The sequence below is a fragment of the Pelophylax lessonae genome, assembly GCF_965119305.1.
Source record: "Pelophylax lessonae genome assembly, chromosome: 4".
Lineage (NCBI taxonomy): Eukaryota > Metazoa > Chordata > Amphibia > Anura > Ranidae > Pelophylax > Pelophylax lessonae.
The window spans coordinates 586,792,728-586,806,735 of record NC_138771.1 but is presented as its reverse complement, the minus strand read 5'-3'; the positions used below and the strand labels follow the sequence as shown (position 1 = coordinate 586,806,735).

At 44.7% G+C, this 14,008-nt stretch overlaps 1 protein-coding gene across 1 annotated transcript in view; it reads left to right on the top strand.

The window, feature by feature from the left end:
• The window catches only part of FBXL12 (F-box and leucine rich repeat protein 12), a 33,166-nt gene extending 21,064 nt beyond the window's left edge, over positions 1-12,102 (top strand). The window contains exon 3 of the mRNA XM_082255508.1: positions 11,189-12,102. Coding sequence (XP_082111634.1) covers positions 11,189-11,995 — 807 coding nt within the window. The 3' untranslated portion in view covers positions 11,996-12,102. The remainder of the gene's footprint in view (positions 1-11,188) is intronic.
• Positions 12,103-14,008: the final 1,906 nt, after the last annotated feature.

The window sequence follows — 14,008 nt, the reverse complement described above, 5'->3', positions numbered from 1 at the left end:
AATAGTTAATGGCAAACAGTCTGCTAGGTCACTGAAAACCTCACTACCAATTTGTACACTCAACTTGCCACTATTTAATTATATATATTTATATATATATATATATATATAATACGCTATATTACCAAAAGTACAAACCCGATTCCAAAAAAGATGGGACATTGTACAAATTGTGAATAAAAACAAAATGCAATGATGTTGGAAGTTTCAAATTTCAATATTTTATTCAGAATACAACATAGATGACATATCAAATGTTTAAACTGAGAAAATGTATCATTTTAAGGGAAAAATAAATTGATTTTAAATTTTATGGCATCAACACATCTCAAAAAAGTTGGGACAAGGCCATGTTTACCACTGTGTGGCCTCCCCTCTTCTTTTTATAACAGTCTGCAAACATCTGGGGACTGAGGAGACAAGTTGCCCAAGTTTAGGAATAGGAATTTTGTCCCATTCTTGTCTAATACAGGCTTCTAGTTGCTCAACTGTCTTAGGTCTCCTTTGTTGCATCTTCCTCTTTATGATTGCCCAAATTTTTCTATGGGTGAAAGATCTGGACTGCAGGCTGGCCATTTAAGTACCCGGATCCTTCTTCTACGCAGCCATGATGTTGTAATTGATGCAGTATGTGGTCTGGCATTGTCATGTTGGAAAATGCAAGGTCTTCCCTGCAAGAGACGACGTCTGGATCGGAGCATATGTTGTTCTAGAACTTGGATGTACCTTTCAGCATTGATGGTGCCTTTCCAGATGTGTAAGCTGCCCATGCCACACGCACTCATGCAACCCCATACCATCAGAGATGCAGGCTTCTGAACGGAGCGCTGATAACAACTTGGGTTGTCCTTGTCATCTTTAGTCCGGATGACATGGCGTCCCAGTTTTCCAAAAAGAACTTCAAATTTTGATTTATCTGACCACAGAACAGTTTTCCACTTTGCCACAGTCCATTTTAAATGAGCCTTGGCCCAGAGAAAACGCCTGCGCTTCTGGATCATGTTTAGATTTGGCTTCTTTTTTGGCCTATAGAGTTTTAGCTGGCAACGGCGAATGGCACGGTGGATTGTGTTCACCGACAGTGTTTTCTGGAAGTATTCCTGAGCCCATGTTGTGATTTCCATTACAGTAGCATTCCTGTATGTGATGCAGTTCCGTCTAAGGGCCCAAAGATCACGGGCATCCAGTATGGTTTCTGGCCTTGACCCTTACGCACAGAGATTGTTCCAGATTCTCTGAATCTTTGGATGATATTATGCACTGTAGATGATGATAACTTCAAACTTTGCAATTTTTCTCTGAGAAACTCCTTTCTGAAATTGCTCCACTATTTTTTGCCGCAGCATTGGGGAAATTGGCGATCCTCTGCACATCTTGAATTCTGAGGGACACTGCCACTCTGAGAGGCTCTTTTTATACCCAATCATGTTGCCAATTGACTGAATAAGTTGCAAATTGGTCCTCCAGCTATTCCTTATATGTACGTTTAACTTTTCTGGCCTATTATTGCTACCTGTCCCAACTTTTTTGGAATGTGTAGCTCTCATGAAATCCAAAATGAGCCAATATTTGGCATGACATTTCAAAATGTCTCACTTTCAACATTTGATATGTTATCTATATTATAGTGTGAATAAAATATAAGTTTATGGGATTTGTAAATTAGTCCATTCCTTTTTTTACAATTTGTACAGTGTCTAAACTTTTTTGGAATTGGGTTTGTATTAGGACGCCTGCCATTCCACCCCAAACTCATTCATCCATGTATTTATGGACCTTGCTTTGTGCACTGGTCCAAATCATTTGGTGGAGGGGGGATTATGGCATGGGGTTGCTTTGCAGGGGTTGGGTTGGCCCCTTACTTCCAGTGAAGGGAACTCTTAAGGCTTCAGCATTCCTAGACATTTTGGACAATTTCATGCTCCCAACTTTGTGGGAACAGTTTGGGGATGGCCCCTTCATGTTCCAACATGACTGAGCACCAGTGCACAAAGTAAGGTCCATAAAGACATGGATGAGCAAGTTTGGGGTGGAGGAACTTGACTGACCTGCACGGAGTCCTGACCTCAATCCGGTAGAACACCTTTGGGATGAATTTGAGCTGAGACTGCAAGCCTGACCTTCTTGTCCACATCAATTCCTGACCTCACAAATGCGCTTCTGAAAGCATGGTCAAACATTTCCATAAACGCATTCCTAAACCTTGTGGACAGCCTTCCCAGAAGAGTTGAAGCTGTTATACACTAGCTGAAAAGGGTAGGCCAACTCAATACTGAACTCTACGGACTAAGACTGGGATGTCATTAAAGTTCAAGTGCATGTAAAGGCAGAGGTGTCCCAATACTTTTGGAAATATATAGTGTGTGTGTGTATGTATTTATATATGTGTGATAGATAGATATATATATACACACAGTCGTATGCAAAAGTTTTACCCAGTTGTGAAGAAATTCTGTAAAGTAAGAATGTTTTCCAAAATGTTTTCAATTTATTTTTATTAATTTACAGAATGCAAAGTGAGCGAACGGATGGAAAAATCTACATTAAACCAAAATTTGGTGTGGCTACCCTTTGGCTTCTAACCATCAGTTATTACACTTGCACACTTTGTACACTTGCATGAAGTCAGGGATTTTGTAGGACTAGGTTAAGGTGTATGATTAACCAGTTATATCAAACAGGCGCCAATGATCATCAATTTCATATGTAGGTTGAAACACAGCCATTATCGCACCGATTCGGACCATGCCATTGCCTTCAATTGCCTCCAATTTGACAAATCAGACCAATGTGAGCGTTGGCTAAAGGAAGAGCAAGGAGTCCTGGAAGTGATTGTTTTGCTCCCCACAGAGCCCTGATCACAGCATTGAATCTTCCTGGGATTACACGAAGAGACAGAAGGATTTGAGGCAGCCTACATCCACAGAAGATCTGTGGTTAGTTTTCCAAAATGTTTGGAACGACCTACCTGCCACGTTACTTCACAAAATCTGAGCAAGGGTACCTAGAAGAATTGATGCTGATTTGAAGGCAAAGGGTAGTCACCAAATTTTGATTTTGATTTTTCTTCTGGTAATTTACTCTCCATTTTGTTAATTTATAAAAATAAATTATTAACACTTCTATTTATGAAAGCATTCCTAATTTACAGCATTTTTTATATATATATATATATATATATATATATATATATATATATATATATCAGGCCCTTTGTGGAGACTTCTGTCGTACATATGAAAGCTTCAGAGTAAGGCAGGTGGAAAATACAATTTGCATGCATATGTTTGTGACAGTCTTTGGCTTGCAGTAGATCATCATAGCTTTTCCACTGATTTGTTGGTCGTAACCAAGTAATTAACTGGTTCAAACTGCAGGTTTGCTTCTACTAGTCAGTTTAGTGCAGAACTTGTAACGGTTTTCACAACTGTAGGGAGGTGACAGGAAACAGGTGGTTAGATGTTCTCCTAAAGCACGCAATGCTGTATATAGCCACTAAAAAACACTCTTAGCAGATGTGACTTTTGACCTGATATATCAATGCACTCTGATGTCAATCATTTCCCTTGAATTTAAAACATAGGTTGAGAGATGTATACTAAAATATTAATGTACGTAATCCTAACAATTAGTATTAGTTTTATTCTAATCTGACTGTCCTATGAGGCTGCATGACCTTCCTCTGTCTGGACAGTGCTGATTGGCTCTGGGCCAAACGCATGCAGCCTCCCAATAAAAAAATAAAAAACTCTAGCAATACACACCGAACTGAGCATGTGCAGAGTGACTCCAAAGACTCTGTCTTACAAGGAGATGGTTAGGGGACAATGGTAAAAGTGGAGGATTAGAGCAGACAGGACCAATCAGCCTTTTTACACAATGCAGACGATTAACCACTTAGGTTCCTCAGGAGAATAACAAGCATACTTTACTGCCTATTAAGACTGATTTTACGGTTGTGGGTTAAGTAACACTTTAAATGTATTTTAAGCAAGCAGAGTAAGTACCTCAATTTGACTTGGTACTGTATCTGCCTCTTGCAATCCTTGTACAGCACAGCTTTAGAGGTTGGGGGAGAGGCAGCAGTCTGGTATGCTTCATTGCAAGGAAAATGCTGATGGGAGGCGAGAGCAGAGTGACAGCCCATGGACATGTTGCTTCTCGCACTATCCATGCACAGGCTGGGGATAGGGAGGAGACCTGGATCCATGCACAGGCTGGGGATAGGGAGGAGACCTGGATCCATGCACAGGCTGGGGATAGGGAGGAGACCTGGATCCATGCACAGGCTGGGGATAGGGAGGAGACCTGGATCCATGCACAGGCTGGGGATAGGGAGGAGACCTGGATCCATGCACAGGCTGGGGATAGGGAGGAGACCTGGATCCATGCACAGGCTGGGGATAGGGAGGAGTCCTGGATCCATGCACAGGCTGGGGATAGGGAGGAGTCCTGGATCCATACACAGGTTGGGGATAGGGAGGAGACCTGGATCCATACACAGGCTGGGGATAGGGAGGAGACCTGGATCCATACACAGGCTGGGGATAGGGAGGAGTCCTGGATCCATGCACAGGCTGGGGATAGGGAGGAGACCTGGATCCATGCACAGGCTGGGGATAGGGAGGAGACCTGGATCCATACACAGGTTGGGGATAGGGAGGAGACCTGGATCCATACACAGGCTGGGGATAGGGAGGAGACCTGGATCCATGCACAGGCTGGGGATAGGGAGGAGCAGTGGCGTAGCGTGGGTTGTCAGCACCCGGGGCAAGGCAAGTAATTTGCGCCCCCTAACCCGCGGGATTTTAGCACTCGAGTCTCTTCCACTAGATAAGTTAAAGAAACCCTTACCCCCTAAGCACATGTAATTGAATGATGTAATTAAAGTAAAATGCATCTAAATACAAGTTTGAATGACCAGCGTGCCCCCTTTCAAAGTAAAATGCATCTAAATACAAGTTTGAATGACCAGCGTGCCCCCTTTCAATGCAGAGAGACCAGCGTGTCCCCTTTCAATGCAGAATGACCAGCGTGCCCCCTTTCAATGCAGAGAGACCAGCATGCCCCCTTTCAATGCAGAATGACCAGCGTGCCCCCTTTCAATGCAGAATGACCAGCGTGTACCCCCTTTCGATGCAGAGAGACCAGCTTGCCCCCATTCAATGCAGAGAGAACAGCGTGCCCCCTTTCAATGCAGAATGACCAGCGTGCCCCCTTTCAATGCAGAATGACCAGCGTGCCCCCTTTCAATGCAGAATGACCAGCGTGCCCCCTTTCAATGCAGAATGACCAGCGTGCCCCCTTTCAATGCAGAGAGACCAGCGTGCCCCCTTTCAATGCAGAATGACCAGCGTGCCCCCATTCAATGCAGAGAGACCAGCGTGCCCCCATTCAATGCAGAGAGAACAGCGAGCCCCCATTCAATGCAGAGAGAACAGCGTGCCCCCTTTCAATGCAGAATGACCAGCGTGCCCCCATTCAATGCAGAGAGACCAGTGTGCCCCCTTTCAATGCAGAATGACCAGCGTGTCCCCTTTCAATGCAGAGTGACCAGCGTGCCCCCTTTCAATGCAGAGTGACCAGCGTGCCCCCTTTCAATGCAGAGTGACCAGCGTGCCCCCTTTCAATGCAGAGAGACCAGCGTGCCCCCTTTCAATGCAGAGAGACCAGCGTGCCCCCTTTCAATGCAGAATGACCAGTGTGCCCCCATTCAATGCAGAGAGACCAGCGTGCCCCCTTTCAATGCAGAGAGACCAGCGTGCCCCCTTTCAATGCAGAGAGACCAGCGTGCCCCCTTTCAATGCAGAGTGACCAGCGTGCCCCCTTTCAATGCAGAATGACCAGCGTGCCCCATTTCAATGCAGACGGACCACAGCGTGCCCACTTTCAATGCAGACAGACCAGGGTGCCCCCTTCAATGCAAAGAGACTTACCTGCAGTGGCGGCTTCTCCTCAGTTCCCCGCGTTTCCTCGAGTCCTCCCGCCTCCTCCTTTTGGCCAGGAGGAGAATCTGTGTGACAATAGCAAATTTTCACTGCTCTGCGCCCTGGGTCCACCCTTTTTTGAAGCCTATTAGAGCCTCTGGCTCTAATCAGGTGATTTAAAAAAAAAAACCCACTTTGTGACAACGCCAGGCTGCTGACTCACTCGCTGCTAAACTGACTGAGCAGTGAGGAGAGGCGGCATAGGCAGGGCTTGGTTTGCAAAGCCACCATACCCTACACCAATGGACAGGTGAGGCACAGTCCAGCCCCTCCCCGCCCCGACCCACCATTTTCAGCCGTAGGGCGGCCGCGCTGGACATCTCCCAGCCTAAAGATGGAGGTAGCCACAGACAGTGTGTGAACTAGGGCTGCTACATTTAATCGAAAGATCGATGCATCGCGATTCGACCCTTCACGATTCTGCATCCATGCTGCGACCGGCTGTAATCTATGTTCTAATGACGTCATGAAGCGCCGCCCCCTCCCTCTCCGCACAGCGATGGCTCTTTAAAATTCGTAGCCGCACCCTCTTTTCCCGCCTCCCGCTGACGTCATCCCCAGTCGCCCGGCGTCGCTGCAAGAGGAGACACGAGGAGCGAGTGTCCCTGACTGTTGGAGAGGAGAGAATGAGATGGACTACGGTGTGCAGTGTTCACGTTTACACTTTACACATGCCTGATCCCTCCAGTAAGCTGACACTGCACTTCGCTTATCACATGCAGTGAGACACTTCCCGATCAGCAGCTGCACAGATTGGGAAATGTCTCACTGCCTGTGATTACCGGAGTGCAGTGCCGGCTTCCTGGCGGGATCGGGCACGTGAGGACTGTCATCTCTACTCTCAGACACTCAGTCTGCTGCGGGAGACTTGAGTGTCTGTCAGAGCAAACATCCCCCGCTCCCACATGCGTGCTGGTCGTCCTCCTCCTCCAGCGAGTGTCTGTCCTGACTCCTGACCGTCCTCCAGCAAGTGTCCATGTGTCCATCCTCCTCACACAGGCCTCTGTGGGCAGAGGGAGACCCCGAGTCAGCGTCCTGGACCCCAACTCCCGGTCCTCCTTGGCTCAGGCGTCTGCAGTGTCTCTCATCATCAGTGATCAGGTACTAATCTAAGTCTTCATACTATTACAAATGTTGTTAACAGGACACTGCCAGGGGGAGTGGCAGAGCCAGGTGAGGGGAGCACACTGAGGGAGAGGGGGAGCCGGACTATCCGTTTAGGTCACAGCACCGCAGATTCTCCAACCCGGATATCCCTGAGGAGACCCCTATCCAATGCCATGTATGTATTGGAGTCTCCTCAGGGATATCAGGGATGTGATATATACATGGCAGTGTATAGGGGTCTCCTCAGGGATGTGATATATACATGGCAGTGTATGGGGGTCTCCTCAGGGATGTGATATATACATGGCAGTGTATGGGGGTCTCCTCAGGGATGTGATATATACATGGCAGTGTATGGAGGTCTCCTCAGGGATATCAGGGATGTGATATATACATAGTGGCGTATGGGGGTCTCCTCAGGGATGTGATATATACATGGCAGTGTATGGAGGTCTCCTCAGGGATATCAGGGATGTGATATATACATGGTGGTGTATGGGGGTCTCAACAGGGATGTGATATATACATGGTGGTGTATGAAGGTCTCCTCAGGGATGCGATATATACATGGTGGTGTAACACCACCATGTATATATCACATCCCTGAGGAGACCCCCATACACCGCCATGTATATATCACATCCTGAATATCCCTGAGGAGACCCCCATACACCGCCATGTATATATCACATCCTGGATATCTCTGAGGAGACCTCCATACACCGCCATGTATTTATCACAACCCCGAGGACACCTCTATACACCACCATGTATTTATCACATCCCTTAGGAGACCTCCTATATGTTTTCAGTGCACTATGGGCTGGGCATGGGCATTGGGCAGTAATCGTGATGCATCGTGATGCATCGCGGAATCGAATCGTATCAAATCGCGACCCTAATAATCGTAATCGCATCGCATCGAATCGTGAGGTAATTGAAGATGCACAGCCCTAGTGTGAACTGTGTATGTCATAGTCAGACAGACAGAGTGACACTGTTGATGCGCCCCCCCCCCCAGATGTTGCGCCCGGTGCGGCCCGCCCCCCCTGCACCCCCCACGCTACGCCACTGGGGAGGAGTCCTGGATCCATGCACAGGCTGGGGATAGGGAGGAGACCTGGATCCATACACAGGCTGGGGATAGGGAGGAGACCTGGATCCATACACAGGCTGGGGATAGGGAGGAGACCTGGATCCATGCACAGGCTGGGGATAGGGAGGAGACCTGGATCCATGCACAGGCTGGGGATAGGGAGGAGACCTGGATCCATGCACAGGCTGGGGATAGGGAGGAGACCTGGATCCATGCACAGGCTGGGGATAGGGAGGAGACCTGGATCCATGCACAGGCTGGGGATAGGGAGGAGACCTGGATCCATGCACAGGCTGGGGATAGGGAGGAGACCTGGATCCATGCACAGGCTGGGGATAGGGAGGAGACCTGGATCCATGCACAGGCTGGGGATAGGGAGGAGACCTGGATCCATGCACAGGTTGGGGATAGGGAGGAGACCTGGATCCATGCACAGGCTGGGGATAGTGGGGGGACCTGGAAGTGAAAAGTGTAACTACAGCAGTGAAAGATTAAACAGGGCTGTGATACAAGGTTGTTCTGTGTAAATTTCAGTACTGGATGGGCATAAATACAGGTAAAGCAGCTCATATCTGTATTTAGTTGATTGCCTGGAGTTCAGATTTGAAATTTATTTTTGTATAAGTTGTAAATATTCATGTGCATGGGAGAGACATATTTTCTCTTATACAGGCTCTGCTTTCTTCTAGTTATTGTGGAAATTAAAGTAAAACTCTATACAGAGATCTAAATGCACAGTTAAGCCTCGTACACACGCACAGATTGTTGGCCGTAAATTGTTGGCCAACGTCCGATCTGCCGATTGTAGGCTTGTTAGTATGATGCTTCCAACAACCAACTGTGAATTTTCGGCCGAAATAAATCTGGTGTGCATGCTATAAAATTTTTGTTGGCCAACAAAGAACGGCCGATTGATTTTTGTCTGCCGAAATCTGTACTGACTGACGAACAGATGAGCAAGACTGGGCATGCTCAGAGAAGAAAAAACACACTGAAAGTCAACCAGAACATGACATCACTTCTGAAGTTGGTTTTTGTTGGCCAACAAAAGTCCAGTGCAAGTCTAGAGCACATTTCAACCAACAAACACTGGACAAAAGTTGGCCGATCAGTTGGCCAACAATCTGTGCATGTGCACAGGGCTTTAAAAAAACATGAAGTATTGTACCTGCCAAATCATTTGGTATTCTGTTCAGCCAGTATAGTGACTTTAAACGTCTCTGCTATACCAGGTGACACATGTATTCACTGGGTCTGCAATGCAGCTTTCTACGTCACCTTCCTGCCTGCTGTTTGGACAATACATTTTTAAAGCTGAAGATTTAGTGTGTATAATTTTTTTTTTTTTTGCATAGTTCCATTGATCCAGCTTGGACCAAGAGAAGTATGCATATCTCATACAGACCAATCTCAGTGGAAGCTGCAAATCACTGGGGTAGTCCATGGTGGAGAAGCATCTGGGTGTTCTGAGATCATAAACTTGATAATCGCATTCAATGCCAAGCTGCGGTTTCTAAAGCTAGCAAAATACTTGTATCAAGTAAGACCGCACCACAAATGTGAGGTATCGCCGCAAACATTGGAGCAAGAGCAATAGGTCTAGGGCCAGACCTCCTGTGTAACTCTAAACTGGTAACCTGTAAACGCTTTTAAAGTATCGCCTATGGAGATTTTTAGGCATCATAATTTGTCGCTGGTAAACGGGCATGTGCAATTTTAAAGTAAGGCCTGTTTGGTATCTATTTACTCTGAGTCACATCATCTTTTATATTTTACAAAAAAGTTGGTTGTTATAATGTGTTTGTGTTCACTAAAATTCCTTAAAGTGTATTTTTTTTCCCTGTGCAAATATTATGTGACAAAAGAAAATTGCAACACCCACCATTTTATTCTTCTGCTTCCAAAAAAATATAAAATAATGTTTGGGAATTAAGTCCTTTTCAAAATGCTGATTTTCACATGTATGTGAGAAATGTCAGAGGGGGCCAGTGGTAAGGTCATTGATTTTTGTTGGCATTGCCGCCATTCAGAGAACGCCTTAAATGTTTTTTTTAATGAATACAAGGTGTTCTCTGATTGGACCAGGTTTTTAGATTCTTACCCCGCCTCTCCACCATGTCAAATCAGAGAATGCCTTGTATTCACTGGAAAAAAAAATACAAGACATTCTCCAAAAGGCAGCAGCGTAGAGAGCGCACCCTCTGTGGTTACTGTGCCCAGGGCAGTTGCTGAGCAATCGGACCCAGAAGACTGCAGCTATCTCTGTAGTAGCGGTGACTACTACAATGATTTGCAGCTTCCACAGGGGTTTGGTCCTGTATACTCAGTGCTAGGCCAAATGGTTACAGAGGTATCCTCCCAGATAGTCGTTGTGAATGTAAATTGAGCTGCGCATGTGTGGCTCTGTTCACATTCTACAGAGGATTGCGAACAAGCAGGCAAGTGTATTTTATTATATATAAAGTCCCGCGTATGGAAATAAAAGGGAAAAAATGGGGCTGCAGCCTTCCTAAAATATAGCCAAGGCTTTATCAAGGATATAAATAAACAGGGGTAGGGAAATGGCGCTGCCCAATTGGGGTGGATATAATAAAGATGCACTCTAGTGGGTGTTACAGGTAAGAAAATTGATATATGTATATCACATCAATAAATTAGAAAATGTACATCATAAATCATACATGGAACTCATCAATAGCCTAGAGTGCATCTTTATTATATCCACCCCAATTGGGCAGCGCCATTTCCCTTCCCCTGCTTATTTATAAGTGTATTTTATTGCAGAAGAGACATTGCAGGTCTCTTCTGCAACAAAGACCCTGCCTAATCGCTATTTTTTAATTTTTTAACTTTAGTTCCTTGTAAAAGCTGTCTTTGGGAGGTGATTTATTTATTTTTTAATCATCTGTGTCCTCTTGTCAAAAATGATTTGTTTCCCCAAACCAGCATGTACGCTATATTGTATTCTGACTTCAATGATTATTTTGTGTTCCAACAGCTGGATTCAAAAATCCTCTGGCACCTAGTGAGGCATTGGCTTGGCACCAGCCTGCAGACTCTGAAAATCAAGGGGCTTCTGTTATCCATTAAGAAACAAGAGTTCCTAACTCCAGCCATCCTCCAAGTGTTGGATAAGCGTTACCCCAGCCTGGAAAGCCTCCACTTGGAGGAGACAAACCTTCGTTCTCTGAGCTATGACTGTCTGCCTTCCACCTTGAAAACGTTGGAGCTATCCCATTGCGAGATCCCAATGACCTGGTTCAAATCGTCCCCCAACAAAAGCAAAACTCTGCCAAAACTGGAGACCCTTATTCTGAACAATGTGTCTTCTTTTTCAAGCCATCATTTGGAAGCCATATGCAGTCAGTCAGTCCTAAAGACCCTTTACCTTGCTGGCACCTACAGAGTCACTGACATTGGTATTCAGAAAGCAGTTCCCTATCTTAAAGGACTGGAGCACTTAAAACTGAATGCTTGCAAAGTAACCGATATTACGTTGCACTTGATCGGGTGTCATTTGAAGCACTTACGGACTTTGGCGCTCACACATTTCTGCTCTCTATCAGATGCTGGTTTGGCTTGCCTGACCAGTATTAAGACTCTGGAGAAGCTGTGGTTGGAGTATTGCCTCCGGTTCACCTCGAAATGCATCGTAGCGGTGTGTGTAAACTTACCAGCCTTAAACTACCTTAACCTCAATGGGATCTTTTTTGAGGGCCAAGGTATTGATGAGATTCGGAAAAGCCTCCCACATTGCACAGTCACTAACTCCATTCCATCTCTGGGCTCTGTCCCAAAGGATTAGAGAAGGAGGCTCGGTAATAGGAGATGGCACTATCTGTACTGCTTTTAAGTCCAGTACACCCTTTTATTAAAAGCTTGTACCTGGAATTGTGTCGGGTCGATGCTTATAGGCACTTTCTTTTTTTTTTTTTCTAACTATTATTGCTTAATTATAATGTGTGTGTGTGTGTGTATATATAATTATATACATGCATATGTTGTGCTTGATGCCACTTGCACATCATGGTAAGAATTTGAGCTGTGCAGTGTAGAATATTGATTATTTCTAGTTGCATTTTATAGTGTAAATGTGTCTTATCGCTTTAAAGTTCCTTAATGTTTGCGGGGAAAATTTAGGCACATTAAAAATCATGCACGCTAAGGCAGGTTGCACCCTTATGTGATTGGAGATTTGCAAACCTGTTTCAAAAATGAAAATTAAAAATGACTTAAAAGTTGAAGAAAAATCAATTTAATTGATTTAATAACAAAGTAAATTAAAAATGAATTCAAATTTAACAATTCAGAACTTTAAAAACTAGACCTTTTTGCACACCTGCCTACCGCCTTTCTGTCTACATTTGTAACAGCTTTATCAGTTTACAGTTTACAACTTTGATATCTTTTTGGACATATTTCAAACCTGGAGGCATGTGTTAAAGTGGAACTTCAGACAAATTCTAGAAATATGCAGGATTGATACATATGTGAATGACTTTGTTCCCAAACATTTTGGAGTTTTGTTCATCCACTCTTGTAATTCACATACCTCCATGCCATAGAATTGCCTTACTTACCAGTCAGTTACCTTGTTGGCATGTAAATGGTGTATTTAGATGTGTACATGAGAGCAGCTTTATTTTCAACAGGAAATTTTAGTTCTTTAAAACAAGGTCAAACTTCCTATTTAAGTATGGTTCAGTTGTACTTTGCGGAGGTTAAAGGGGAGTGCTGACTTTCATCACTTTAAACAAACTTCTAACAGATATCATAACTACATGTAGCTTGTTGAAAGTATGCTGAAGCATGATGGTTGTTTGCTTAAAGCGATAGTCGACATTCCCATTATGATCTAGGTTTAACTATCCGCTCGCTAAAACTGATGTTTTCTTTAGAGTCTGTCTCCAGATTATTAATTTCGATGACAATATTCCAATAAGATTATATGATCATTTAATGTATATTAGGTATGTTACCTATAAAATCTTTCCTTGTATAGACATATAAAAGCCCTGAGATTGCTGCTGGGTGGATGTGATGGCAGGAGCCCCAGCGGACTTAGTGTTGCTAAACCCAGGACTCTGCATTCACTATATCTGGTCTCCCACAGTACACAGCACATGGAAATGTAATTATTTTAGTAAATCTAAACTGCTAAATACCTTTTCTCATCAGCAGTTTGACCAGTCTTGTGACTGTATCAGTGTCAAACCAAGCACTGGTTAAAGCTTGTAGGAGGAGTTTTCTGACTGTCCTATGAGACTCCAAGACCCCCCTGACTCTGTCTGGACAGTGCTGATTGGCCCTGTGCTGATCACATGCATTCTCCCAAGAAAAAAATAAAAACTCTCTAGCAATACACACCAAACTGAGCATGTGCTGCCTGACTCCATAGACTCCATGTTATCAGGAAATGATTAGGGGACAGTGGAAGGAGGAGAGGATCAGAGAAGACAGGATAAAACAGCCTTTTTACACAATGCGGAGGATTAACCCCTTAGGTTCCACCGTGAGTATAACAAGCATGCTTTACAGCATATACAGACTGATTTTACTGTTGTGGGTTTAGTAGCACTTTGACATTCTAAGGCCCCTTTCATACAAGCAGACCGATCTTGCCCGCTTGTCAGTTTATCAGGCAGACCTGATCATACTCTCCAGTCTCCTCTATGAAACTGCGGATGTAAACAGATGTGTCCGTTTACATCCACCGAGATCCAATCCTATCCACTAAAAAGAGATGGTTGGGGATCCGTTCCCCATCCGTCTGGCGGTTCGTATGGCAGTTTAGTGTAAACAGGCGGTCCATTTACGT